Below are 27,461 nucleotides of genomic sequence, written 5' to 3'. Positions count from 1 at the left end.
CGTGGGTGTTCCCTGTGAGGCGCGTGGAGACAAAGACGAGACGAGAAGCGACTGCGCGATGCGGAGATCAGGAGTCAAGCCAATCAGAGTGCAGGAGCTCCGAAGCACGGCCAGGGGTGACAACTTGTGTTCTTGTCCAAGGACGTCTAGCATTGTGATATGGACCAAATTCAAATGCACTCTACAGCTATCGTGTTTCCATCTACTAGACTCCCTCCACTCCCAAATACAACTTTTGATGCGAACCAGCCGTCTATCCCAACAAATCACCCAAAGCACCGCCAGGTTTCGACCCAGATTGAGGACTCTGCGCAGCAGGAGTGCTCGAGCTTGATGCAGGCGCACCCCATAATCCTTGACTGGTCTTCTGCTTCGCAAGATCACCCATCGTGACCTTTTGTGTTGGTGTCGCCGCCTTCTTTGGCGCTGCGCCGGCTAGCAGCGAAGCAAATGCATCCCCACCAGCTTTCTTGGGGGCGGCGGCTCCGATCTTGCCGCCCGAGGACATACCAGAAGGTGTCGATTTCCCTGACTGCGAAGCACCGATCTGAACGGACGTAAAGTAGTTCGGTCCAGCAGCTTGGTAACCTGAAGGCTGCTGAGGGGTTTGGGAGAATGCCGATGGGGTCGATGCTGGAGGAGACATCATCCTGTTCGCTGCAGGTGGGGGTGATACGGTTGCTAGCAAATCGTTGAAATTGTTGTTGTTCGCACCAGATTGGGGCTGTGGTGCAGCGAATTGAGTCGAAGCAGTAATTGTAGACGTCGAAGCTGGCGGCGCAACATTGAAGCCAGCGGGCTTTGCGGCGGGAGGAGGGGCTGCTGACTGGAAGTCGTCGAAGTCGTCGTCGTCTCCGAAGTCGTTTGCCGGCGCTGCCACAGGCTGCTTTCCGGCTGAAATTGAAGCTGGCGCGGGTTCATCATCCCAAGCCAGCAAATCTGCGACCGGCTCAGGCGCCTTTGCCTTGGGCTCCTCCTTCTTTGGTTCTCTCCTGGATGGTGCTGGAGCCGCTTCTTTTCGTCGAGGTGCTGAGCTGGAGGTTTCGCCTTCATCGTACTCATCATATTCGTCGAACTTGTCCCGCCGTTGCTGCGTGTCGTTGAAACTGGATGTGTTTCCACCGAAGCCTCCTCCATCCCCATACACACCTCCATTGTAGTTTCCGTACTCTGCTGACTCGCTACCGAAACCACCATATCTGCTGCTGCTGCCGCTGCCGCTGCCGCCTCCGCTTGAGAAACCTCCGGCACCAGAGAAGCCGCCCATGCCTGCTCCGCCCTCAACGCCGCCAAATTTGTTGCGGTTTGCTCGTGACTTCTTCCTTTCAGCTCGAATGCGGTCGACGTCGCTGAGCAACTCGGAAAGTTCCTTAGCGCGATTGCGCACGTTGATGCCCTGGTCTTTGCCGTTCTGGTCGATGAAGTGGAATTGCCTGAGCATTTTGAGAAGCGAGACGTGGGATCGCGCATCGTCGATGACTCGTTCCGAACCGTTCTTGACCAGAAATTCGAGCAGTTGCAGGGCCTGTGCGGTCAGCGTGAAACAATTGAAGCAGATGGACGCTGTACCTTGTAGATCTGCCTCCACTCCTCAGATGCCTTCTCGGTGAAGCGCTTGTAAATCATGGGCATGATTTCGTTCAACAGCTGACTGGCCAAGTCAGTGACAGTACATAGGATATGAGTGCAGTACATACTAGTTGAACGTGGCGTTGGCAATCTCCTGCAGCATTGTCGATGATGCACCTAGCCACGGTCAGTTTCTTTCGGTACAACCAGCCGCATTTTGCGTACCCCATGGCTCATTGTTGGTCGCCTCGCGCACCTTTGCCTCCATCTCGGTGTAGTTCATCACCGCTACTTCACATCAGCAACTGCCAGCTGGCACTTCTGGTGTTGAAGCGTACCATTCTGGGCTTTCCGGAAGCCGGCTTTGATGTCGTAGAGCGTGAGGTTGCTCACTTGGTCTTTGAGGCTGTTGAGATCCATCGCGTTGGTGGCGGGTGTGATGTGTAGGTGGAGGACGAAGTGTCGAGGTAGGGCAGCTTATTGAGCCCCGTTCGGTAAAGAATTGGCGGTGCCCAACGATCAGGCTTAGGTACTCACGGCCTTTGGAGTTATGGTTGCTCGACGGATCGATCGGACAGCGGCTGGAATCTTGGAAATGAAATTACGGTTCAACAGGTGAAGCTGCGCGTTCCGGCATGAAGCGCGGTGAGGTCGAAGTGTGGGGACATTTCGCACGTGATTCTGCCTTGGCGCTCTGTGCAGGTCCGCGCCTTCCCAGGTTCTCTCATACAGAGCTACAAGAACACATCCAGCACACAGCACTGGCTTGTAGGCGCAGCGTCCACTGCAGACGCTCACAACATTATATCCACATGGCATCATATGTCACTGCGAGTGCCAGCTCCACCAGGATGATGCTGTTCCTAGGCGCTATGGGAACTCCGACGCTAGTACCGGTAGAGGGTTTGTGCTCAAGCTCGAATTCCAAAAGTTACTCTCTTCTCATCATTTCATCTCGTCCACCATCTTATACCACTGTACATCGCCAATTGTACCATATTCAATTGACATAGCATTGCATTGAGCATTCGTAAGTTCTCACACAGCGTTCTGATCTTATCCTTGCCACCACCTGCAAGGTCGTTCGTATACAAATGAAATCGCCTCCAAGCAACCGACTTGCTTGTAAGCAGGACACAGATCAAGCCGCGTCCACAAGCTGTCAATTGAGCGGGTTGTGGTACGCTGTCATGGGCATAACACTCCCTGCGCGTCACCACCTCGGACGTAAATGGGTCTGACAGCAGCTGCAGGTTAGCGTCTTCACCCCGCCATCGCCGACATGCAGGCCCAGCCCCACCTTCGTTCCGCAGCTCTGTCTGCTTTCCGCTCGAGTACTTCTTCAATCCGAGCTCCCGTCAACAAGCGATTCTTCACTCCCTCGGCATACAACATGGCCATCAAATCGTACTTTGACATCTCTTGGGAGGGTCCTGAGGTTGAGGTCGACAAGTCTGGCAATGTCACGTCCAAGGGCGGCGTCAAGCGTAAGTAGTGCACATCCTTGTTCTCGAGGTATATTGATGTAGCTTACTGCGCCATAATCCCGAGCATACTTCACTCAAGCAAGAGCTAACATATGCCCATAGAGCAGCAAGGTCGCATCAACTTCGAGCTGTTCGACGACGTCGTACCCAAGACCGCAGAAAACTTCCGTGCGCTTTGCACCGGCGAGAAGGGCTTTGGCTATTCCGGCTCCAAGTTCCATCGCGTGATTCCCGACTTCATGCTCCAGGGAGGTGACTTCACCCGCGGCAACGTAAGTACCTTAATCACGGCAAACCTCAGAATAGCTAACAACTCCCAGGGCACCGGCGGCAAGTCTATCTATGGCGAGAAGTTTGCCGACGAGAACTTCAAGCTCAGACACCAGAAGCCCTTCCTTCTGTCCATGGCCAACGCTGGACCCAACACGTACGTACACTGTAGAACTTAGTGATGGCTTCATCTGACATTGCGCAGTAATGGATCGCAATTCTTCATCACAACCACCGTCACCTCATGGCTCGATGGCAAGCACGTCGTCTTCGGTCAGGTCCCCGACGGTGACGTCGAATCATACAAGGTCGTGAGGGCAATCGAGGCAGCAGGCAGCAGCTCGGGCCAGATCAAGTACAAGAACCCTCCCACCATCACCAGCGCTGGTGTGGAGTAGGTGGCCGATACAACGGCACAACAGGCTGTGCTCTGGCGCAATCAAAGATTTTTCGCTTCGACGCACTCGACCTATTAGATGCCATATTTGACGATTTACGTAGTAGCTGTACAATACACTCTTCTCAACATTCAGCGTTTGCATATGTCTAGAACTTTGCCGGCGGGACGCGTCGCTCGGGAGAATTTCCTCTTGCAAATGAGGGGCACACCCATGGAGCTACCCCGCCAACGTCATCTAGTGGCCGTCCACCGCCAAACACCGTACCATCAGCATCATCGCACTTGGGTGAATGGGACATCCTAGTTCCTATGGTGATTGTGATATCGATGGGTGAAGCTGTTTTTGCAGTGTTCTCAGATCATGGCTGGTTCCAAGTTACCATCGCATTGCAATGCACACTTACATGCACTCGAAGATATGCCGCGGACCGATGGCGCGATTCCGGTGCTCCACTATAATTAAGAGCACGGCTTGCGACCATTGAGATGCACAGGGCGCGTTTGTGACATTTAGCTGCCATCGTAGATGCCGTTGACCCTCTTCACGACCAAATTGTAATCTCAAGTTCCAGGATCCTACCGTCAAATCCAATAATGTCATACCACCCGTCGACACAGGGCATCCATGCCGATGACCGGATCAACATCATCACTGACGTCGCACCTCCCATCCACACTGCAACTACCTTCCGCTACCCAAGAGACCCAGACCAATTACAACCTGTCCCAGAGGAAGGCGAATATCTTGACCTGTCCACACCACTGGTATACTCACGTATTACCAACTCGAATATCAACCGCATCGAAACTGTATTGGCTCCATTGATATTCCCAGGCGCAAAAGAGGAGGAGCTTGAGAGCTTGGGCAACAATGTCGTTAGCTATAGCAGTGGTTTGAGTGCGTTCCATGCGCTGCTAGTGAACGTGGTACCGAAGGTCATTGCGATCAGTGGAGGGTATCATGGATGTCATGGGGTATGTTCAGTTACTTCGAATATGCAACAAACCTATCTGCTGACTGCCAACTCTCTAGGTAATTGACCTCCACAAGAAAATGCACAATGTCAAAACCGTCGACCTCCACGCCGACGACGCCGCCTGGGACGCAGCCGGCCTTGGAAAAGGCGACCTCGTGCACCTCGAAACACCAATCAACCCCACAGGAGAAGCCTTCCAAATCGCAAAGTTCGCCGAGCGAGCGCACAAGCGCGGCGCCTTACTCTCCATCGACGCGACGTTCGGTCCACCGGGCCTCCAAGATCCATTCGCATGGGGCGCAGACATAGTAATGCACAGTGGCACAAAATACATCGGCGGCCACAGCGACATGCTCTGCGGCATACTCGCTACCGCGCCAACTGCAGACGGCACGAAGAGAGGGAAGGTCTTGCGCGCTGAACGCATCTTCCTAGGAAGCGTGATGGGCAATCTTGAAGGCTGGCTCGGAGTCCGCAGCTTGCGCACTTTCGACCTACGCGTGCAGCGCCAATCTGCCAATGCGGAGAAGCTCGTGTCATGGCTGCAGACTTCTCTGGAAGAGAATACAGAAGAAGCGAAGATTGTCAAGAAAGTCGTAAGGAAGCTGGCGCATGCTAGTCTGCAAAAGGACGATTTCGCGTGGCTCAAGAAGCAAATGCCGAATGGTTTTGGGCCCGTGTTTGCAATTTACACGCATCAGACTGTGCAGGCGCGGACTTTGCCGTCAAAGTTGCGTTTGTTCCATCATGCAACCAGTCTTGGTGGTGTTGAGAGCTTGATCGAGTGGAGGCGCATGAGCGACACGAGCGTTGATAACACATTGCTGAGAGTCAGTGTTGGCGTGGAGAGCTGGGAAGACCTCAAGGATGATCTAATCCGAGCTTTCAAGGCGCTGGTAGACGGGGAGGCGAGGAATGGAGTGGCGAGTAGTGTACAGGTTGGACAGAAGGGCGCGAGTGTGCCGGCACAGGGAGCTGGTGCTGTTTAATACCGAAGTCCAATAATCACAATAGCATTTTTGTGATTATAATGATTCATTTAGTCATTCATGCTCGTCGAACAACGAGAACGCTAAAAACTTGTTAAACTCCATGTCAAATGCTATGCTACGCAAAACGCTCAAAATCAAAAAGCCAGCCTGTAATACCACCTTAAGCCAACCCGACAACACCCTTGAAGCGCCTCCAGAGTTCGGCACCCATGGCCTTCCTAGTGTCCACCGTCCTCGCCGCAGCTTCTTTGTTCTCAGCCGCCCTCCTGAGCAGGAAGTTAAGACACTCGGTCGTGGTACCCCACGTCATACACTTGACCACCTTCGCCTGTGTATCTGCCTTCATCGTAGAATCCTGCACAAGGCTCTGGCTAATTTCATCAGCCATGCCCTGCAACTGCGCGTACGTGAGCCGAGGCAGTGACTGAGCAGGTTGGCTGGCGAGTTGACTCGCGCGAACCGCCTTCGCAGCGAGAATAGATGGCAAGTTGTGTGTCGCAAGGACGATGTTGACTTTGGGGAAGGGCGTATCTGGTGATGGCGCAGGCACGGTGTCGGTCCACTGTTGCTTGACGACGGCTTCGGCCATGGCATCGTACATCTTGTCTGTGCCTTCTTTTGAGTCGAACGTAAGTTCTTTTGGCTCCGAAGTCAAGTATGCGCCGCGGACTAGCTTTACACCCGCGATGTAGCCTTCCTTGCTAGCTTTCTCGAGATGCTGGGCTAGGCGCTGGTTGATGGTTCGGAGGTAGCATTGGTAGGTGATATATACGACAGCCCTGCCACGCTCGAAGGTGTTGTACTTTTTCTGGAGCTCGAGTGTCCATTTCTCAAGGCCGGGGTTTGTGGCTTCTTCTTCTGCGCCGGGAAGGAGGGACACGCCCTTGGCAGCGGCGGCGTCGCATGCGGCTGTGATGGCGGACCACATCTCGGGAGTGGCGGGTTGCTGGGTTTTCAGCAAATGTAAGGCGTGACGGCCAAGACCAGACCATCTGCAAAGATGTATTAGGATAGATCTCAGTAAAGAATCACTGTGGGTACTTACTTCAATCCAACGAAGTCACCTTCTTTGGCCATCTCAACACTCTGCAACATGCCTTTGCGCCACACTTCGATCTCTTGTGCAGTCTCAGCTGGCGTTGGCGTCGCACCTCCTAGCACTTCCAATGCATACTCGAAGAGTATACCGTCGTAGCCTAGAACCTCGCGTGCGAAGTTGGTATTCGCGACCACTTCGTCTTTCTTCTCTCCCACACAGAACTGTGCGTAAAACGTCTTTTTCAGAATCTGGCTCAACACAGGATTCTTCTCAATGCTCATCAGGTAGGACTTGGAGTCTAACATCCGCCGTAGAATTGAAAAGCACAGTCCGAGCAAGGCGGGTGACGATGACATGGCAGTGATCATATAGGAGCGTAGTACTGTGGATGTGGGGAGGCGGCCTAGGACAGGCTTTGCGGATGATGATTGCCGTGATCCTTCTGGCTGTTGTGTAGGAAGCATTTGTGATGGGATGGCGACATTTCGTTGTGCGCTTTGGTGGACGTATCGTGGAAGTGTGCGGCGAGTGTGAGCAAGAGTGTGCCGTTGGAGGCGCTGGAATTGACAAGCTCGCAGACTCATGATGAGACTTGTAGGGCTTCAATCGGGCGAAGTGCTAGGTCGAATGGATGTGATATCTTATGGAAAGCCCTGGAATAGTTGTTTAAGTGTGTCGTCAAGATGGGGGTTCTGAAGAGTGAAATCGCCCAATTGTAGTAATTGACAACTGTATTATGTTTGCTCGAGACTGCTTCGATTAGGGACCCGTGACTATTCAAATGTACCTTACGCCATATATACGGCACCTGACCTTCACTGTTGATCCATGGCTCTTCCACGACATCGCGAGCGGTGTTCGGCTTGCGTCGGCATGCATGACGATGCGACTGTTGTGCTCCAGATTGACGCAGCCGGCGCCGGACATTTCGGTTTGATCGCCAGGTATCAGATGATTGGGCCATGCTAAGCCTGTTCCTGTGGAGTAAGCGACATCGTCAGAACATTCTAGGATGGTGATATGCGTGTTGTGGTTGGTAGCGACTATGGAATATTCTATGACGGAAAGCCTGCTGGGCACTGCTGGCGATGATGCATGCGCGCTTGCCTCACCAATGCCCGGCCTCATCACGAACAAGGCATGGATATGCCTTTTCTGTTTGTCAATTCTACCATCGTGACCATCTCGCTCGCTTCTCCACACTCCGGGAGGCCGAGATCCATGCGCGCGGTGCTTCATGCGGCTGGATCACGGCGCACAGCTCCCATGTTGATCTGTGAGAGCCGAAAGTAGCCATTCGCAATTCCCTTAACTCGACGACAATTCGAAATTTCATTTCCCCACAACAGCCCAGGCGGCTCCATAATGACCGACATCGGGGTGCGTGAAGAAGCAAATCTTTCCAGGGGCGATTTGGTGCTGCGAGGAGTGCCGCTGGCGCTGCGGAAAGCGTCGGCGGTCCGCTCCTGAACTAGTGTCCCACGTGTCTTTGTTGCACTGTCGTACCATCTCCGCATTTCATCGATAATCATTACATGTTCATACGCGGCTGATGCGCTCGATGGCGACATTTCGTCTCTTCTTCTGAGGACGTTATCTATTCCTATGTGAGAAACATAATATCCGTACTGAAGGACGAGTCCTCGCCCATAACCACATCTTCATCGTTCTGTGGGACAACGTTTTTGTTCGGTTTGACTTGTTTATCCACCAGAAATTGCGCTCGTCCTGCTTCGAGTACTTCCTGCCGCTTATGACTTAGGTCTTGCTAGCTTTAGATAGTTTTAACACTTGATCTAGAGCAGCATCAGCATTCTCTAGGTCTTCAAAAGCCATCATCTTATGGCAGCGCAGCCTAGAACGACCCAAGAGATCGCAGATTGCTTGGATGCGGTGGCTGAATGTATCGAGCGCGACTTGTTGTCGTCAAGTATGCGTAAACTCATAGGACCATGGGCGTGAAGTGCCGGAGCAAGTTTGAGCAGCTTCCAACATACGACTTCGGTCTCTTGAAAGGTGTAGGTGGAATGTGTCTGCGCTGTCCCACGCTGAGCTTTGCTGAGACGGCTGAGTCTTGCCAGGGTCTGTGGAGTGAAGGCCATCTCCTAAGGCTGCGACCAACCGCAAGACGTGATTTTCACGATCTGATTGAGTCTTTGGAACTGACGGGTCGTTTTGAGGAGGCCGCCAGTCGTGAGCTACTTGACGCTGGGAGAAGGCTTGCTGAGCTTAAGGAGGGTCGCAAACCGAAGTACCGTTACAGGCGGAGTCGAATACATGTGCTCAATACTGTTACTCATGACTGTCCTTGAGATATGCCAAAATCTAGTTCCCCATAGTGTAAGTCTGAATATGTGAAGTTCTCATAGTCAGCATAGTCCACAAGTCCCCTCATGTTCTGCACATAGACGGAAACTTGCTTAAAGGTAACACTCTAGAATTTTCTTCAAGTTGGCTCCTGTTAGTTCCATACCCTGGTTGGAGGCGGTTCGAAAGCTCGCATGGTTTATGCTTAATGTGCACTTAACGCTGTGAAGTGAAATAAATCTCTTGAATTCGGACTCGCAATGCAATACGATACTCACTTGAAGCTTCATTATGAAGACTCCTCTTCCAATCGAATGTCGATAGGGTATAGTCGTCCTTCTTGCAGTCGCGAGCACAATCGGTTTCCGGATCTTGCGTCAGCTTTGTTCTCACTGCACAATCCATTCGACAGGGGTGATGTCCACATGGGCGCTAGTGCTTTGCAGCCATGGCTGTGTAGAAACTGCTTGGTACTGCGCAGTACGTGCACCAGCTGGAGCTGCGTGCAGACTATTGACCCCAACACTCGACCCTAGGTCGGGCTCTTGATCGACCTGGATCCTCGCGCGGCTACGCAACAAGTGGGCGGGACGAGGCGCTTCACAAACCAACAGCCAGACGCGGCACTGCGGGACGATGCGAAGCCGATACACGCCTAGCCGATGGATGGGGCCGCCTTTGCCGCTAGCACTCCTCGCCTGCGTGCACGGCTGGGCCGACTGAACGTCCACGCCTCAGCCTACCAAGCGACATCTGCTTGCCGACAGGCTATGGCGTGCAGGCTATGGCGTGCAGGCTATGGCATGCAGGCTGCTGTGCAGGGCACAAGGTTGAGCAGCAGCAGATGCTTCCGCCTGGCCAACAAACCACCAATCCACAAACACTCGCTCTCTTTTCGCAAAGAGTGCTTGCGACCACCCTTCTACCCTCAGAGCAACTCCCGACTCCCTCGTAAGATCAGCCCATGGCGCGCCGGCTACGGCGCGACGAGTACACGGTCGGTTGGGTGTGCGCGCTGCCCGTCGAGCTGGCGGCTGCGCAGGAGATGCTCGATTCGAAGAGCACCACGACCTCGAGCGCGGTCTGGCCGACAATGACGAGAACCTGTACGCCTTAGGCTCCATTGGCGGACACAACGTCGCAATCGTGTGTCTGCCGGCTGGCCGGATCGGCAACAACCCTGCGGCGTCGGTGTCAACACAGATGCGGGCGACCTTCAAGGCTATCCGCTTCGGGCTGATGGTTGGCATCGGCGGAGGTGTTCCCAGCGCTGAAGCGGACATCCGGCTTGGAGACGTGGTAGTCAGCCAGCCGCATAAGATGCATGACGGCGTGGTGCATTACGACGTGGGGAAGACAACGCCGAGCGGATTCGAGCGGATTCGAGCGGACGGGGTCGCTGAACTCTCCACCGCAGGTTCTCCTTAGTGCGGTAGCTAAAGTGCGCGCGAACGACCTGCGCGGGCGGAGCCAGCTCTCGATGCACGTCTCTAAGCTGGAGCGCATCGCCAGGTTTCAGCGCGTCAAGGCGGGGCCCGACGTTCTCTTTGAAGCAGCGTACGACCACGTGGGAGGGCACACATGCGACCAGTGTAGCGTCGAAAGACACGAGGTGCGGCAGCCGCGGGGAGAGCGAGGAGGAGGTGGTGGTGTACTACGGCACGATCGCATCGGGCAATCAGGTGATGCAGAGCGCTGCGGACAGAGACCGGCTCAGCGCCGAGCTCGGCGGCGTGCTCTGCTTCGAGATGGAAGCGGCGGGCTTGATGAACAGCTTCCCGTGCTTGGTAATCCGCGGCATCTGCGACTACGCTGATTCGCACAAGAACGAGCGGTGGCAGCCGTACGCAGCGGCGACGGCGGCGGCGTGTGCCAAGGAAGTACTGTCGATCATACCAGCAGCGGAGATGGTCAAGACTCATACCGTAGAAGAGGCGATCCGAAACACAGTTGGTTAGTGTAGCAGTTGTCTTCTGCCTGATGATATATCAGCGCTAATGCTGCAGTAGGACTGCAGAAGGAGGCAGAGGGACTTTCAGAAGACTATGTTACTGCTCCACCACTTGACGTACAGAGTAATGGTCTGAACAAAGTAGTCCGACTAGATGAAGCAGTGATTCGACACATGGAGCTATACAATCCCAGATCACAGCTCGAGTGTCGAACCCCCGATGGAAAATCGATGTCAGATCAAGCAGCAAACCAGCGTGTGACACCCGCTAGACATGGGAAACCTAATTTCCCCTGTAAGACGTGCGCCAGGACTTTTAATACTCAAGGTGCAGCGAACGATCACATGAGAGGTGCTAGACATGAGATTATCCCCTGTAAGACGTGCACCAGGACTTTTAATACTCAAGGTGCAGCAAACGATCACATGAGAGGTGCTGGACATGATAAACCCAATATCTCCTGTAAGATGTGCGCCAGGAAGTTCTATACACAAAGTGCAGCGAACGAGCATAGAGCTGTTAAACATTAGGACCCTAATATCTCAAAGCCGAGCGTTAAGAAGTTTTATATACCAAGCGTAGACCATTAACATCTGCAAGTAGATAGACCCCCAATAATGAACAGTGTATGGGTAATGTTCCTTCAGACATGTGCAGAAGGGAAAAACGTGCTTGGATCTAAAGTCCATGTCGGCGAGGCAGACTTTACGTTAACAGGGCATGTACATTAACAGATGGCCACTTATGATAGTACGTGATATTGTTGCTGAGCTTTAACTTCGATACTTATCATATTACTACTCACTTTACCTTAAGATACTTTAGAAACTCCTTGCCCGTGTGGCCTATGCGCTAAGAACACAATCAATGCAAGAGCCGGAAACCGATTGTGCTCGCTACTGTATGCACTAAGCTGGCTACTTACTTGCAAACACTTTGAAGCATGCGCTGTTTCCAGTAGTCTCTGGTACAAAGCCATGCACCTGTTTGAGAATTTTGAGAAACTCCATACAACGTTGTTCCGAAGAAGTGGCTTACCAACAAAGACTAAGATCAATAGTATAACATGCAATTCCAATATTTGTTCCATGTATCACCGTTGCTGAATGGCAAACATTAACCCGAGAAATCATGACATGTTTCGCCCATATAACCCCGCTCTCTTTGAGTGCCCTTTTTGCCTTTACCTGACTCGTTCTCAGCTTTCACTAACTATCAATCTTATCGCTGGATGTTGATCCTCGCAGCCACAAAGGTGTTATCACCACAAGGCTATCAACACGCGGCGAGCCAAAAGTGTTTGGTCGTTGCCAGATAGAATTCGAAAACATACATTAGGAGAATCAAACAGCACCTTACGAAGAAAATGGCGTGATTGCAGACATTCTGATATCGCAGTCTAAGAATGGCACGGGCAAACTGGTGAAGTCTGGCATTTGGCCGCAACAAAGGAAAAGGCCCACCGACCTTAATGACGTGGACCGATGATATTGACGGTACAAGCAATGCCCAAGCGTCTTGTACTAGAACGGAATGGGAGCTTTCTGGAGGAAAGCTAACCATGGAGGGGCTAATTTGGAAACGACGAAGCAGCTGCAATTTCGATTGCTTACAGGCGATGGTTGAAGGACGATGATATTGGATCAGTTGATGAACAATATCATATATTTAGTCACTTCGTTACTGATAACCCTGGGAAATATAGTCTGTCAAAAGTAAAGATGTGAGTGCGACTTCAAGGAGGCGAAACGTGTACATGCTGGCTGCTATAATATCTTTGCTAGTGTATATTCTCCTCCCCTTTTAGCACTCTTACCTACCGTTCAATAGCCTTTTCTACTTAAATCATTATCTCGAATAAGTAGCAAAGCTGAATAATGAACCCCCAAAAGCTAATACTAGAGAATGTTATTCAAGTATAGTAATGCCGCTATCTCTAAGACCCCTCCAGGCGTAAAGCAGTAGTAATCAACGGCTGATTTGACCGCTGAATCGTGAGAGACCTCGTAGTGGCTGGCTCTAGCGTCGCTGTGAACAAGTAGAGCAAGCAATACCATCGCTGGCACTGCGATCCTAAGTATGTCAGCACCAATGACCCCTTGAGTTCGAATGTTTGGAACTTGGGCTCTTGAAACAGCGCGGAAGGTATCGCCAACGCATTCTCCGAGCCTACTAATTTTGTTGACTTCGGCATATTCCACCCGCCCCCACGGCTAATTCCTCATTCAGCAGTGGAAGCGGTGACAGAAGGAGCTGGAGTGCGATTCCGCCCTCTCGACTTTCTGCATCTGGTGATGTGGCACCCCCAATCACTCACAACACATCCGACCCCAGAGAATATCATCCCAAAGGCACATCCTTATCTAAGTTTCAGTCAGGCGTCAAATTCTTCTTCTCATAACCCCGACCATAGCGATGCGTTTCAACACCTGCTTTCTTGGCCTCCTTGCGGTCTCCAGTGCCGCTGCTATGGGACTGTGTGGCACAGCCAAACCATCAGATGAGCAACGACGTGTTGCTCGTGATATCGAAACTCGAAGCAGTGGTCGTTCTTTGGAGAACCGCGCGGGTATCGAAGTCAATGTGTACGCATAGGTCCTCCGTTAGACCGCTTGCGCCTCTTAGCTGACCTCGGTGCGTCTTCAGATATTTCCACATCATCGGCGAGAACGAAACCCTGGAAGGAGGTCATATATCTGTTGAGTAACTCCATTGCCAGCTCGAGGTCCTGAGCAACGCATACAACCCCCACAAAATCAACTGCAATCTCAAAGGAGCCGACTTGATTGTCCAGCCCTCTTGGTCGACCAATTGCCTTCAGTTCGTATCGAACAAGTACTTTCGCAAGGGGACGTATGCAGACCTGAACGTCTACTTCTTTCCCAGACTAGGATGCATTGAAGGGCGGACCGTGCCGCCAAACGAGGTGGTTTGGGGATACAGTACATTTCCTTCTTACTGGATCGCTTCGAATACAAATGTAGCGGATAAAGGTATTATTCTGCGATCGGACTCGGTGCCCGGAAGCAATTCAGACATGAATATGGGAATGACGCTGGTACACGAGGTTGGACACTGGTTTGGATGTGAGTATACTTGGTGTGCAAGAATTTCAAATCTCTGACTATGCGAACAAGTGCTCCATACTTTCGAAGGCGGCCGTGAAGGTAAAGGATTTGGTGTCGATACGCCCAGCATTGATGCCTTCCACGTCCAGGATGGAGATGGTGTTGATGACACACCACCAGAAGATGATCGTACCGTCATGTATAGCTTTGGATGTGCTCGCAAAAGAGATAGTTGTCCGGGTAGCGGCCTTGATCCCGTCGAAAACTACATGGACTACTCCGCCGAGTGAGTTGAATTCACCGTCCTCTTGTGGAGGAGAAGCTGATCAAGATGTAGTGCTTGTTATACACATTTTACCCTTGGACAGGAGATTCGGATGTACAGCCAGTGGTCGGAGTATCGCGCATCGCACAAACAGAACTAAGCGTGCATATGCTTTCTGTGCCTTGGGAAGTCGCTAGACACGTTCCTAGCTGGATGGATGATTGTGGAATGCTGGTCACGGACTTAGATCCTGCAAAACCATTGCGATGTTGGGATTCGAGTTGTGCACGCGTTCAAGAGTTTGTTTTTTTCTGTTTCCTCGTGGGCTTCGAGATAGTACTGATTCCTTGTATCGCGGCGGTTTCTATTTCATAGTCTGCTATTCCTGTGTCTACGTTCTTTTTCGCAGTTCGCTAGTTCACCTCTGAAGTAAGAGATCATGATGCATGGTGACCGTGCAACGATGAACACGCGTGGACGCGACAGGATTTGCCGATGACGTAGCACGACCGCACATCAGCCGCGTTTCATCTCAACCATGTCCAAGCGACATCCGCTGTGTTGCCAGTCTGACTTCAGATGAAATCTCCTCATACCTCCAGAATCGCTTCACCATGGCTCTTCCACTGGGAATATTTCTGGGTGGCTGCGTGATCGCGATTCCGGTCGTCACAGGTGTTGCGCAAGGTGTTGAACATCAGAAGAAACAGAATGAAGAGGCCGCGAACGAGTCGCGCATGTGGAAGTTCAATTGCTTGGTCTCATGCGACACAGACGACGAAATTGCGGACGAAGAGCTGAATAATGCGATTCTCGTTGTGCGACACGACAAAGTTTGGGTGGTGCCCCGCGATGAAGACAACAAGCCAGTTCCGCCGGTCGAAGGCACTGAACCGCCCCTGCATCCGTTCGCTGGCTTCTACATTCAGTATCCGGACGAGAGTAGATTTCCGCCAGAACGAGGCTTAGTCACCACTATTAGTGACGATCCACCAATGTTGAACTGGCTTTATTGCGACAAAGATACATTCGAGCTGAAATATAACAACCGCACTGGAAGCATGGAACATCATGTAGGCGTCTGGGACTGGACTGAAGATGAGACACGGCTCAACTTTGATGGATGGGAAGGATTCATTGCAATCGACGAATGGGATGGCGCAGATGAAGACTCTACTACTCCATGGGGCAAAGAAGGCTTGCGCTGGGCCGTGTACTTCGACAAGGACGACAACGGACTGGCAGGTCGCCACAAAGATCGCGACAGGTTCGAGATCACATTGACCAGACGCATTCAAAGTGCTGAGGAGCAACTCAAGCAGAACGAGGCTGCGGAAAAGAAGATGCAAGTTAAGAGTCGCGGTGGGCTAAGCACGCAGTTTAGTGCGCCGACCAAGGAGAGAGACAAGGAATGGGAGAAAAAGTATGGCGAAGAGGCTAAGAAGAAATTAGAAAAGGAGAGGCAAGAAGCCCGAGAAAAGTTGGAAAGGCAAAAGAGAGAGGAAGAGGAGAAAGAGGGAACGATTTGGCAAGGGAGTCGAAACGCACCCAAAGAGAGCTGAGCAACACGTTGGCCGAGTTGTGTTCGTCGTTATGATGCGACGAGCAAATAGTGCTTCGCTCTGGAGCAGAAAGATCAGATATGAAAGACAGCGGGTTGAACACGATTGAAACGATGCTTTGAATGCTCCGCGGTCCTGTGTCAGTTCAACTATCGCTGCACCGGGAGTTTTTGTTCCCAAAAAGGCTGCAGAACCATGACATCTAACACCATGCATCCTCAACTTATGGTATCAATCTTTCCATCAAAGTCGAAGATCGATTCCGTTAGTCGACATCCATGGACCTTGAAATGTAGATTGAGAAGTTTGCAACGGTTGCATTGAGACAGCGTTATCTGGCGTGCAGAATGTCTCATATTCAAATGTGGCAGAGCCCACATGAATTGAAAGCGATTCGAGCGGGTTGCCTGGAAACACACAGCTGAGCCCCTGGAGCTTTGCTGAGCCCCACACCCATCTGATCGGGAGGAGAAGTCAAAGCGCAAACCAATGGATTATACGCATCTGCAATGCCACAAGTAAGTGTTTTCATTCTCGTTTCGAAATGAAGGAGAAATCACGTAAATGCCCCAGGCTATATATAGTGCAAGCATGCAACCTTCTGCACCAGCTCGACAGAAACGTCTAATCGTCCGCAGCTGGCCCAGTAATATCTTCTGGAGATGAGCTTCGATACAGTTTTTGCGACGTCAGAAGGATCAAAGCTGTATGGCTGACCGGGAGCGCGTAACTGTGCCGCATGCAAGCTCCTCGGCGTTGTCACGAACACAAGGAACATGCACGGGCCAAGATGCGCTGCGCCATGCTCATGGCATGACTTCAGGCAAGCTAGCATGAGACTGCAGAGAATGCAACGAATAAACAGTCATTCCAATGAGTGTGGCATACATCAGCCACGACAGGCTTGAGCGATATGCAAGTTTAGTGAGTTTCTGGGCACGCTCCGCTGTACCCCTCTCAACCCCAGCGCATAGAGTCTCATGTGGCTAAGACAACCCATGCTAAAGAGGGAACGGGTGAAGAAGGCGGCCTATGGAGCAAACATAAAGCGACAGTGGCGTCCTTGACCCTATGGAATCTAGCAAACACGTACTGTATTTATTGAGTAGCCTTTCAGAGTGATCCTGTCTCTACATCACGACCTGAACATCATGTCGCATGGATGGGATCCCACAGAAGTCTTGCAGCTCTGCAACGATCGGCGCTGCATTGGCTATGCCCCTTCTCAACGCCGGAAATGCAGGAATATCATTGCAAAAGCCAACGTCCAGAGGTTCCAGAGACTGCTCATCGAGCTCGCGGAACAGGAGCCCGATCCTGACTTCCTGGAGCCACGGCTGAGGGAGATAGCTAGTTACGGGCTGTGTGTTGCCTATCATAGAAGCCAGGCCGATGATATGGTGCGCAAGTGGAGCGCAATGATGCTCGAAGCCTACCCTCCAACGCCGGTAGCACCAGCTCCAGTCCGATACCAACGGTCAGCCGCTTCGTCGTATCCACGAGTGTGTGTTTCACCAGGCACAACGTCGAGGCGCTCGACTTCAACCTCATCCTCAACCTCGTCCTACATCTCGCCGCTAGAGGACGCTGAGCTCCGAGCACTTCGAGAACATGCGTCCAGATTGGAAGACATAGGACGGAGGAGAATGCGACAGGAATCGGTGCTTTATGAAGCCCAGACGAGGGCCGGCACTGTATCTACATCGCGCTCTTCAGTATCCAGCATGTCCACGATCCAAATCTCTAGGCGGGCCATGGAAGATGCATCGAACACCCTACCCGCAAGGTCAACAGCAAGAGCCCCGACACCCATTAGGTTGCCAGCTGCAGCGTCCGATACAACCAGCGAACCATCAACGCCACGGCCAACATCGAGAGTCCCGACATCCGTTAGATTGCCAGCTGCAGCATCCGATATAACCAGTGAGCCATCAACGCCACCGACAACATCGAGAGCTCCGACACCCGTTAGGTTGCCAGCTGCAGCATCCAGTGAGCCATCAACGCCACCGTCAACATCAGTTGCAAGGTCTACAGCACTTTCAACGTCCGCACCTCCGACACGATCATCATCCACGCCAGGCAGACACTGCGAACGTACTCACGTTCGTCGTCTTCCTATCGACGAAGAATGCCCCATCTGCTACGACGACACTCCCTTGTCTTCATGCGCCCCTGGGGAAGTCGTCTGGTGTCGCTCAAGCTGCGGTCGGTCCGTTCACGCCTCCTGCTTCGAGGACTGGCGCGCTCAATGTGCGGACCGAACACTCACATGCATGGTCTGTCGAGAGTCATGGGACGAAGAGTGCGAGTGTGAATCATGTACGGTGGCTCATGTACAGAAGAGGGACGTCGTCCAAGAGGCGTGCTCGATTTGCCGCGAGGATCTACGTCCAGATAGGGATGAGGAACAGTATCCAGCCCTGTCTTGGTGCAAGAGTGGATGTGGACGAAGTGTGCATCAAGAATGCTTTGATGGTTGGCGTGCAGCGTGTCTGGGCCGAGGTACGAATGCGACTTGTACGGATTGCCGGGCAGTGTGGGTTGATGAGTGTGGGTGTTAGTCAAGCTGCGCGTTGTACTATTAGTGAGTGGAGCTGTTGCACCTTGTCACGTCCTTACGCATTTCTTTTCATATGTGGTTCGTTGTTGATATAACCTATGTACAATTATCATAAAAAGTCATCATAGCGCTTCAATCCCAAGCTTTTGCAGCACGCCGGCCAAGTCGCCATCGATAATCGTGTCCCATCCCCGCTCATCACCCCAGGTGATTCTCTTCTGGTTCAGCTTCGCCTCGTCCATCAAGCCCATCAGCAGCGGACTCGACTTGTTGACACCAGGATAGGCATCAAACTCAATCTCACTCACACTCGGTATCTGCGCAAGCAAAGCTCTCACCAAGCCCACGCAGTACTCAGTGTAATGAGTCCGGCCCACGAGCAACTCGCCAAACGACGGATGCGACGACGGATCGATTTCTACAAAGATCCGAAGCTTGTATACGCGCGTGGTGGCTGCCAGACCTAAGCGGCTGTCTACCACCCAATGCTTGGGTGGTGACGTGAAACCAGGTCCCACACGCAGTTCCAATCTCGTGATGTGTATGCGATACTTCCGTGGGAGCCACGCTAACAGCGGATGTTTCTTGTTGATATAGCGGCCATGTATCGGAAACACTCGGAATGTGTTGCGCGCATAGAAGACTCGCGAAGCTTCATTGTGCATTTGTTGCGAGACGGTGAAGAGTCGTAGGTGCGGCGCTATGGTGCGCGTGTTCGTGGGGTCGAGATCGAGCGTCTTCGGGAAGACAAGGAGGAGCTCGTACACGCGTATACGCAACTCTGCTGGGAGGGCAAAGAAGCGAAACGACTGAGTTGGGTCGCCGCTGCTAGATGCATCGTCGTCGGCGACGTGCAGCGTGTTCATGCGCTTCACGAGCCAGTCGATGTCTTTGGTCTTGTGGCGGCCCATTATGCCTGCAAATATGAACAACACCAGCACTTCTTTTCAGTCGCAATCACCTTCTCAAGCGAGCACACGAGTCGCTTCAAAGACACTTATGCATCCATCGCGCTGACGGGTTTGTCGTCACGTTTACGTTCGATCGAGGTAATGGAATGTCTCGTGCCTACGGGACGAACTGCTCATGCGTAAGGAGCAGAAGTTCTTGGGGGCCACGATTTGGTTTCTTTCTCCCCGACAATAGTGTCAACCTCAAATTTATGTTGTATAAAACCTGACGTCAAATTCTGTGGGTGATCAACTTTGGAAAAACAGAAGAGAGGGCGGCGATGCGCGAAGTTTTGTAGCACGGAGCGGCGGATTGGTCGGGCCGAGGGGGAACGGGATTGTGTGGGGTAAGACTTGCCGACCGCTTCCATGATGTCGTTCGGAAACATTCAGAGGTGGAACATCACTCAAATCATTGCTTAGGCTGCCGGTAAATATGTTTGGCTCTCATCTTCAACTACCAAATCGCAGGTCAGAGCATTGTGCGCGCTGAATAGACACTGAATACCTGATGGGGCGAATGCATGTTCACTCGCTCGCTGCAAGTTTGGACTTCACGTTATCATATGGCTAACGACCTTTTGTGATACCTTGTATTCATGAAAACAGTCACACATCTATAAGTTCAGACCACTGATCTCTGACCCCTGCCATCAACCTCATGTCAACAAAATTTAGAAGTACCTAAACGCGGAACGGTACATTGAGACATGACGAGGGAATGCGCATCCCCTCAAGAGCTAGAGTATAACACTCTAGCCAGTTAGGCCCTTACCAGAACCCCAATAAACCGGCAATACCTGCAGTGATCGAGTATACACCCAATACACTTATGCCGGCAATACAGATTTTGAAGCTGGCCTTGGCCTTGGCAGTTTGTACATGACGCCAGACGAAGAGTCGTACAACATCGTCGAGACACTCAGTCCAGAGCTTTGAAACTGCACCAGTCATACCGAAGTTGGCTATTTCAAGGAGTATACGTCCATCATCATGAAATTCCTTCATAATCTCGTCAAATTCGAAACGATTGGAGTACCTGAACATCCAGTCTGCCAAGCCGGTGTACAGATAAACCTTGAGTTCGGCACAAAGATTGTCTGCGGTGACCTTGCGACTGTCTACGTCTCGCATCGTGCGCTCGAAGTACATCGACAAGAGCTCGAAGAGATAGTGTACAACCCGATCGTGTGCTACGGCCTCGGGTCTATAGGTTGCGTGGCCCCGAACGATTGCCATGAACTCTTCGTTGGCAAGCGCACGGCGCATCACAATTGATTCGAATTGCTCAAGCAAAACACGTACATCATCTCGCTGGATCTCCATAGCCTGGCCAGCTTCCATGTAGGACGCGGACTCCAGGATTGTCTCGAAGATCGTATCTCCGAGGGAGATTGCGGGACCTTTGATCATGGGCGTGTTGACACGGGGCGAAAATTGATCTACATCGTCACCGCATCGACACGATGGCATTGGTATGTCACCTGCGACCATTCGCTTGCATACGTTGTCCTCGCAATGCAAGATGCAATGTAGCGGCTCAGCTTTGACTGGGGGGCATGGGTCAACAAATTCAGGGAATGGCTCTGCACTAATGTGCTCATTAGCTCCACCGAAGAGTGGCGATGGAGGCGCTACTGGTAGTCGTAGTCTGCCAGGAACTACGACTGTGAGCGGACGCGGTCGCGAGCGACGCGCCTGTACTGTGGTGGTGCTGGTGGTGGAAGCGAAATCATCCATCAAGTAATGCATTGTGAGTGTGGAGTTCAGGTAATTGCGATCTGAGTGTGATATCAGAGGCTTGGTGTTGTTGTGTGGATCAGGAGTTGACCTGGGAAACAACTACTTATGATTACACGACCAAGACATTGTGAGACTAAACATTACGATGCCGAAATCACAGTGTCCGACTCAATCCTATCCGTGCACAATGCTCTAGTGTATCACAATCATCTTTTCCAGAAGGTGCGCCGGTTACATGTGTCAACACCTTGGGTTCCGTTTTATTCAATTGTTTCACTACATCTGTCGAAACAAGACATGAGGGGTGACGGAAGTAGCTAATCTCGGCGAGCAAAACTCCTGTCACGGTACCGTAATGTTATTGAAACTATTCTGCGAGTCTGCACAAAGCCATCAGCGATTGACAACCGCGACGGCCTTGCTCAAGTTAGTAGCGAGGAATACACGGATGAGACAAAGTAGATATTGAGCGCTGTCTTTGTGGCAATGCACTTCTCTCACCACCAAGAACAAGTGTTACGGAACAGGCTCCCTCAACATTCCAGGAGGTGACACTACATGTCATCGCAGGCGTTCTTTTCCTGAACCATAACGGCTCCAATTATGTCTTGCACGGTCGAATAACCCACATAACATTAAACCAAAGGACGTTGACAGGGAGCCGTTGAATTACATCAGCTATTTGACTGTAGGTTGGAGACTATAATCATTGGCTGTATGACCTGAAAATCTTATTCCCCTTTTCGACTCATGCTTACTGAAACCTTCAACATTTAACCCCGAGGAAATATTTCAAATTCAATTGATCACACCCTCTCACCCAAATCGAAACAACAAAAAACGGTATCATGTAATCATCAATTCATACTTCAGCGTCGTAAAAAGCCTATTCCCTAACCGAATAGCCCCATCCAACCTCCAAATCCAACTTTACTGCATGCCCCGTATATGCAAACTCCCATAAACGTGTATGACCGTGATCATGATACCAATACTCTCATCCTTCGTTCATTCCCAATTCATCTCAATCCAACGACTATACGTTGCGAGTCGAACACCCAACCCCAATCTAATCAAGAGGATGATCCCGCTCGCAATCCTGACACGCCTCGCCACCAATCCGCTCAGCTCCATAGATGATATCGACCAAGCCGCATCCCTCACCCGGCGCGTTCGAGCCCGCTGGACGACCTTGGGGAGCAACCGGCGCGGGAAACGGAACAGTATCTGCCATGCGCAAGCCCGCTGCGCCGCGGCCGCGGTATGTGTACAGCCCGTTGTCGCTGCGGTAGTTACGGCGAGCGTTTGAGTAGTTGTTACCGCGGACAGGCATCGTGTTTTGATGCATGGGTCGGGAACCGTGGGGCAGGCCGACGTTACGGATTGTGGTGAGATCGATGCCGGGGACGGGGCGGTCGGTGACGGTGGCGTTGCGGTACGGGAAGTGGCGGTCGATTATCGCCTTTTGGGCGGCGAAGGGGGAATATGGGGTCGTTCCGTCGTTCTCGATGGCTTCGGTGTCGGTGCTGAGCTGCTGCTGAGCGCGCTGTTCGGCTAGAGGAACAGTGGAGACTGGAGGTGGCATGATGGAAATGCGTTGCTGCTCCTGGTAGCTATCCAGAGCCGGCGCCATCGTGGGGGCTTTCTGGATACGAAGATCTGCAGTAGATGCGCTGGAAGAGTACTGTTTCTTCTGCCGAGTCTTCTTCGGAGATCTAGAGCGGCCCTTCTGGTACCCTTGATCGAAAGCGAATTGCACCTGGTACATGTAATAGAACCACGGAATACCATATGGATCCAGCTCGTACTTGACAGGCCCAAGGAGGTCGGTCGTGGGGTCGAGCTGAGAGATGTCGACTTTCTCCGGACCGGGTTTCTCTGGAGCGCTCGAGGAGTTTGCTGGGTAAGGAACGAACTCCGTAGCTGTGGCGCGTAGCTCGGAAGCGAGACTAGAATCTAGTGAATGCTCGCTCACTGCTTGACGACGGGTGACAGGGACATACTGCTCGGTTCTACCCCGGCCGGACGCCGCGTCTCGAGCACTGCCCAATCTAGAGGCAGACGACGCCGATCTGGTACGGTGCTGGTCCTCGTTCCGCCTAAGAGATCCTAATTCAAGATTGTGAGCCATCATGACGATGATATCTGGGACATGAAAAGGATGCCCGAGATTCGTACCAAGAGTGGTAGACCTCTTGCTGTAGATGATTGCAGGATCTATCGCCAAATGATCTGTGACAGCAGTTGATGCTTTGACAGTGCTGATGCTTGATGCTCGAGAACTCTCAATGTGTTCATAGCCACTCGTACGTTCTAGATCACGCTGTTCATCTAGATTAGATTTGCGCAGCATCGATTCGACCTGCTCGATCGTGGTATACCCTTCCTGTGCTGGTGAAGAGTCAGTTTCCGCTGCGTACGATGCAAGTTGCTCAGAAAGCATGCAAGGGGGTGCAGGGCAGTCCGGCAGGATGGGAGTAATACCGGAACTATCGACAGTCCGAACATGGCGTGGGGAATCAGTCTTAAGCGTCTTGAATTGTCGTTGAGAATCGTGGCCCTGCACCTGGAGCTTGGTCTTAAGGGATGTCAGTGACTTCGTGGACTGCGCTCGCTTCAAAGTCGAGCTGCGAGTCGGACCACGAGCAGATGATGCATTTCCTATGGCAGCGACTCGTGGGATGCGGGAGTTTGACGAAGCGGAAACAGGGCTCCGAGGACTATTGCTTGTTGCAGAATGGTTCGTGGCAGAAGCATACGACGCCGAGGATCTGTCGCCAGCATTGGTGCGCGCGTCTACAAGGGGTATGTCGATCCTGAGACTGGGCTTACTCGCTCTACCAACAGTTGCCGCTTTGACAGAGGTGTGCACGAATCTGGAACTTCTGTACATTCTCAATGTCAGTATGCAGTTGAACAGCAGGAGTATGTTCATGCTCATCAGGGAGTTCTGCAGTTGACTTGAAGCTAAGACGTCAAGTCGGCAGTATCCCTTACCCGGAGAACTCTCAGCTGAGTGGTAGATGGATTCTCCTGTCGTAGAGGTTGTCACACTGCTAACCCCTCGTCGGTGACCATACGATGTCGGCTCAGCAGACAGAAGTTCTGTCTTGACTGGTGATGTTCGCATAATGAGATGGGGCTGTTGTCGAGGGCTCTCACGTAGCGGCGAGCTGGTTGGGCTGTTCCATGCAGGCTTTGAAGAACCACGTGTGTACTTGGTAGGACTTTTCCCGGCGGTAGGCGAGGTGAGATTGCTCTCGAGCGGGATATGGGAGGTCTTTGTCAAGAACGACGATCCCTCTGCAGCATGTGATCTTCCAAAATCGGCCATGCTGCGAGTCCCGCGGAGATTGTTTGCCTTGGTCGGGGAGCCGCTCACTGACTCTGGCTTGTGCCCGCGCTCCTTTGCGCGCTGGGCCGTCGCGAGAGTCGGCGCATTTTTAGCAGGGACCCACTGCGAAGGGATGGGTTTGCGGGAGCTGGAAGGTCCTCGGACTGTGTCGGCGTCAGACGCATAGCTGTACAGGGTAGACATGCTGGACGCGCGTGTATGATCGATTTGAGACCCTTCAAATTCGTCAGAGGTGACTTCATGTTGATGAATCAGGCCGGGGGCTCTACCATTGTGACCAGCAGCCAGAGACAAAGAAGACTCATGATCCAAAGGCAAGTTCAAGTCCCCACGCTGTGTATTCAAAAGCGAGCTGGAAAGAGCGGCGCTGTCATCCAAGTTGAGATCGCGTCCTTCCTGAAGTGCTGAACGGGGAATCAAAGCGGCATGCTGAGGCATGTGGTTGCCGCCCTTAGTCGAAGTGGTGTTGCAAGCAAAGGTTGCTCCGGCTCCTGAACGGGTGAGAGTAGACATGTTGTGGCTGTTGTGCTGATTATGCGAATGCGAAGAGCTGCTGTTGTCTGCGAATGATGCCGGTGGATGAGAGGATGCGGGACTGAAGTCGTCGCCCGGTGTGTCGCTAGCACCGTTTGCGTTCGGCGAATGACCGTGTCTACTCGGATTAGCTGCGGCGTGATGACACGAAAAGCTGCTTGTACGTACGGTCGGGGCAGGCCAAACTCTTTCGCCTTGTTGCAATAGGATACTTTGTAAAAGGAAACGTGCTGACACTTGTCAAAGTAGACGTCTGTGTTGTGTTAGTCGAAGACTAGCAACGGGGGAGTGCGATTTACAATGATATTGGCACATGATTAAGGAAAGCGTGTTGTGCACATCCAAGTTGAGGATCTATGAGGGAGGGAGGCCCAACGTTAAGGGCAAGTGTGTTGTTGTTCGCGATAACAAACGGGCAAGGAAGCAGTAACCAGGGTCCACCAGGTGAAGGTGGATGGAGGCAACATTGGAAAAGAAAATATCTGCAAAGTGCAAACAGAGCAACGCAGCTCCCAAACCCACAGTGACAGAATGCCTCATTCACTTACTCATGCATCTCTCCCATTGCGTCTAATCTGAGATTGCCTTGATTACACGAAGAAACCCGGAACAGTACATTTACACTGGAACGTTGAATTATTCAAAGCAAGAAAATTATCAAAAGGGTATAATGTCTCCGCAATGTCGTCTAGAATCGTCTCTTCTTCTTGCTCTGGGCCTGCTTCTTAGCCGCTTCTTCAGTCTTGCGCTTGAGCTCGGCTCGTCTCCTTTCGGCCTTTTCTTCTGCTGTCTCCTCACGTTCCTCTATCACGGGGGATATTATTCTACCGAACCGAGACACTGGTGGTGACGAAGGAGGAGGCGTACTGGGTGATCGCGTTGCTCTGGTTCGGTCAACCATCGGTGGAGCTGTGTCTTGGACCTGCGAGCTACCGCCCACGTCACCCTTCCCCTTCCCTTTTCCACCGATCTTGAATGTCCTTTTTCCTTTTTTCGGGGTCAAGTCAACATCAGCAATCGTCTGGGAAGAACCTGACTCCTTCAGTGGCAAGGCATCTCCATCCGGCAAGTTATCCAGGTGATCCTGCGGCTGCGTTACGATCTCTTTGGTCTTTCCGCCGATACGGAAGCCCTTTGCCTTTGGCTTTGGCTCTGGCGGAGTAGCACTTTTTGGGGGAGAGGACGCTTCCGGCGTGGGCGATTTGATGCGAGATGGTGGTGGCCGTCTAGCATTCTGACTTGACTTCTGGCTCTGGCTCCTCAGAGGGGCATCAGGATCCTCGTCGTCCTCTGTCGCATCGTCTGAAGTTATGGGGGCCTTGAGATTCCGGGTCTGCACGGTCGTGAGACGCGGATTTACAAAGTGAACGGCTTCACGCACCTTGAAATTGGAATGAGTCTCAAATTCATCCTCGGTTTCATCTCCACTGGACTCAGCAACAGGCTTGATCGGTTTTGTGCTAGAAACAGTTTGCCTGTTTCTGCCTTTTGCAGGAATCTTGACGCCACTGATACGTGCCGGGATGCCAATCCACCAACTCACATCTACGTCACTTGACTTCAACTGGGGTGGTACGGTAGGTCTACAGTCGGAGAGGGCTTCTTGAAACAAGCCAAGGGTACTGACATGCAAGTGGACCAATTGCCCGGTCTCTTGCTTGAACGCATCTTCCCGGAACAGCTGTAGGGCGGGAATGTGCCTCGCAGCTTGCTCGCGCTTGACGACCTTCCTGCCTGATTTCAAGCCGCTGATGATGGGGAAAGCGGCTGCAAGATCCAGATTGCTAGACTCGTACTGATCGACGAGTCGAGTGATTGCCCTGTCTTTGTCCTTGATGATTGAGACGAGACCATCGACTCGCTCATGTTGGACGTGCGAAGAGAGAAGCAATGGCAAGATGAGTTCGTTCTTTAGAACGAACGAGGCCTGTTTCTTGAGATGGAACTTCCAAGTCAAAGAGTCGAGGGGTTTGGGAAGGGCGATGGTGGTATGCAGCGTTATGCCGTCGCTGTCAGCCCGGGTTATCCAGCAAATTGTATCATCCGAATGGTCTAGAGATTTTTTGACATTGGCAAGCAGGATGGCAAGCTGCGCCGTATCGCGTTTGCTGACTTCGATTGGCGATTGTTCCTCGGCGGCGCGCTGCACAATGCCCGCCAGGTCCAGCTCCTCGCTCCAGATGTTGCTGAGGCACGTGAGATGGACCGAGTAAGAGTCTGGTCCGAATTCTGGTTTGACCAGGAGTTGTGGAACGACTTGGCCGGCGGGCAGCTCGGAAAGCTCAAGGACACGCCAACAGGACATTCTGGCGGAGATGGAGGAGGAGTACAGCCAAATCCATGGGCGGTCTTGGTCTCGTGGTGAGGACGAGCCTAGTGGATGTGGTCGCGGGCATGGCGCGCATTGTCAGCCTGCCATGTCGCGTAG

At 52.3% G+C, this 27,461-nt stretch overlaps 13 protein-coding genes across 13 annotated transcripts; 6 read left to right on the top strand and 7 right to left on the bottom strand.

Annotated features, from left to right (window-relative positions):
* Positions 1–253: 253 nt before the first annotated feature.
* SNOG_00051 (hypothetical protein) lies at positions 254–1,989 on the bottom strand (the record flags this gene model as incomplete). Its single annotated transcript, XM_001790696.1, has 5 exons — positions 254–1,525; positions 1,570–1,651; positions 1,698–1,746; positions 1,795–1,857; positions 1,908–1,989. The coding sequence occupies 5 exons, from the start codon at positions 1,987–1,989 to the stop codon at positions 254–256; spliced, it is 1,548 nt and encodes a 515-aa protein (XP_001790748.1).
* Positions 1,990–2,535: 546 nt separating this feature from the next.
* SNOG_00050 (hypothetical protein) lies at positions 2,536–3,858 on the top strand. The gene is made up of 5 exons (XM_001790695.1): positions 2,536–2,599; positions 2,823–3,056; positions 3,159–3,328; positions 3,377–3,483; positions 3,532–3,858. The coding sequence occupies exons 2-5, from the start codon at positions 2,852–2,854 to the stop codon at positions 3,722–3,724; spliced, it is 675 nt and encodes a 224-aa protein (XP_001790747.1). The 5' UTR covers positions 2,536–2,599; positions 2,823–2,851; the 3' UTR covers positions 3,725–3,858.
* Positions 3,859–4,320: 462 nt separating this feature from the next.
* Positions 4,321–5,692, top strand: SNOG_00049 (hypothetical protein; the record flags this gene model as incomplete). The annotated part of the gene is made up of 2 exons (XM_001790694.1): positions 4,321–4,701; positions 4,760–5,692. 2 exons carry the CDS (start codon positions 4,321–4,323, stop codon positions 5,690–5,692), a joined length of 1,314 nt encoding a protein of 437 aa, XP_001790746.1.
* Positions 5,693–5,855: 163 nt separating this feature from the next.
* Positions 5,856–7,661, bottom strand: SNOG_00048 (hypothetical protein; the record flags this gene model as incomplete). Its single annotated transcript, XM_001790693.1, has 3 exons — positions 5,856–6,687; positions 6,741–7,024; positions 7,527–7,661. 3 exons carry the CDS (start codon positions 7,659–7,661, stop codon positions 5,856–5,858), a joined length of 1,251 nt encoding a protein of 416 aa, XP_001790745.1.
* A 308-nt stretch (positions 7,662–7,969) lies between these two features.
* SNOG_00047 (hypothetical protein) lies at positions 7,970–8,305 on the bottom strand (the record flags this gene model as incomplete). Its single annotated transcript, XM_001790692.1, has 2 exons — positions 7,970–8,231; positions 8,280–8,305. 2 exons carry the CDS (start codon positions 8,303–8,305, stop codon positions 7,970–7,972), a joined length of 288 nt encoding a protein of 95 aa, XP_001790744.1.
* A 1,939-nt stretch (positions 8,306–10,244) lies between these two features.
* On the top strand, positions 10,245–10,999 carry SNOG_00046 (hypothetical protein; the record flags this gene model as incomplete). Its single annotated transcript, XM_001790691.1, has 2 exons — positions 10,245–10,458; positions 10,554–10,999. 2 exons carry the CDS (start codon positions 10,245–10,247, stop codon positions 10,997–10,999), a joined length of 660 nt encoding a protein of 219 aa, XP_001790743.1.
* Positions 11,000–13,408: 2,409 nt separating this feature from the next.
* On the top strand, positions 13,409–14,351 carry SNOG_00045 (hypothetical protein; the record flags this gene model as incomplete). The annotated part of the gene is made up of 3 exons (XM_001790690.1): positions 13,409–13,570; positions 13,713–14,079; positions 14,131–14,351. The coding sequence occupies 3 exons, from the start codon at positions 13,409–13,411 to the stop codon at positions 14,349–14,351; spliced, it is 750 nt and encodes a 249-aa protein (XP_001790742.1).
* A 589-nt stretch (positions 14,352–14,940) lies between these two features.
* On the top strand, positions 14,941–15,888 carry SNOG_00044 (hypothetical protein; the record flags this gene model as incomplete). Its single annotated transcript, XM_001790689.1, has 1 exon — positions 14,941–15,888. One exon carries the CDS (start codon positions 14,941–14,943, stop codon positions 15,886–15,888), a length of 948 nt encoding a protein of 315 aa, XP_001790741.1.
* A 1,130-nt stretch (positions 15,889–17,018) lies between these two features.
* Positions 17,019–19,362, bottom strand: SNOG_00042 (hypothetical protein; the record flags this gene model as incomplete). Its single annotated transcript, XM_001790687.1, has 4 exons — positions 17,019–17,238; positions 17,325–17,452; positions 17,591–17,977; positions 18,580–19,362. The coding sequence occupies 4 exons, from the start codon at positions 19,360–19,362 to the stop codon at positions 17,019–17,021; spliced, it is 1,518 nt and encodes a 505-aa protein (XP_001790739.1).
* Positions 17,040–17,523, top strand: SNOG_00043 (hypothetical protein; the record flags this gene model as incomplete). The annotated part of the gene is made up of 2 exons (XM_001790688.1): positions 17,040–17,392; positions 17,472–17,523. 2 exons carry the CDS (start codon positions 17,040–17,042, stop codon positions 17,521–17,523), a joined length of 405 nt encoding a protein of 134 aa, XP_001790740.1.
* An 810-nt stretch (positions 19,363–20,172) lies between the features above and the next one.
* Positions 20,173–21,153, bottom strand: SNOG_00040 (hypothetical protein; the record flags this gene model as incomplete). The annotated part of the gene is made up of 1 exon (XM_001790686.1): positions 20,173–21,153. One exon carries the CDS (start codon positions 21,151–21,153, stop codon positions 20,173–20,175), a length of 981 nt encoding a protein of 326 aa, XP_001790738.1.
* A 1,060-nt stretch (positions 21,154–22,213) lies between these two features.
* On the bottom strand, positions 22,214–23,145 carry SNOG_00039 (hypothetical protein; the record flags this gene model as incomplete). Its single annotated transcript, XM_001790685.1, has 2 exons — positions 22,214–23,093; positions 23,120–23,145. 2 exons carry the CDS (start codon positions 23,143–23,145, stop codon positions 22,214–22,216), a joined length of 906 nt encoding a protein of 301 aa, XP_001790737.1.
* A 2,452-nt stretch (positions 23,146–25,597) lies between these two features.
* On the bottom strand, positions 25,598–27,338 carry SNOG_00038 (hypothetical protein; the record flags this gene model as incomplete). The annotated part of the gene is made up of 2 exons (XM_001790684.1): positions 25,598–26,366; positions 26,415–27,338. The coding sequence occupies 2 exons, from the start codon at positions 27,336–27,338 to the stop codon at positions 25,722–25,724; spliced, it is 1,569 nt and encodes a 522-aa protein (XP_001790736.1). The 3' UTR covers positions 25,598–25,721.
* Positions 27,339–27,461: the final 123 nt, after the last annotated feature.

Source organism: Parastagonospora nodorum (genome assembly GCF_000146915.1).
Source record: "Parastagonospora nodorum SN15 chromosome Unknown scaffold_1, whole genome shotgun sequence".
NCBI lineage: Eukaryota > Fungi > Ascomycota > Dothideomycetes > Pleosporales > Phaeosphaeriaceae > Parastagonospora > Parastagonospora nodorum.
Note: the sequence above shows the minus strand (reverse complement) of the source record. Positions and strands in the feature narration are given on the sequence as shown.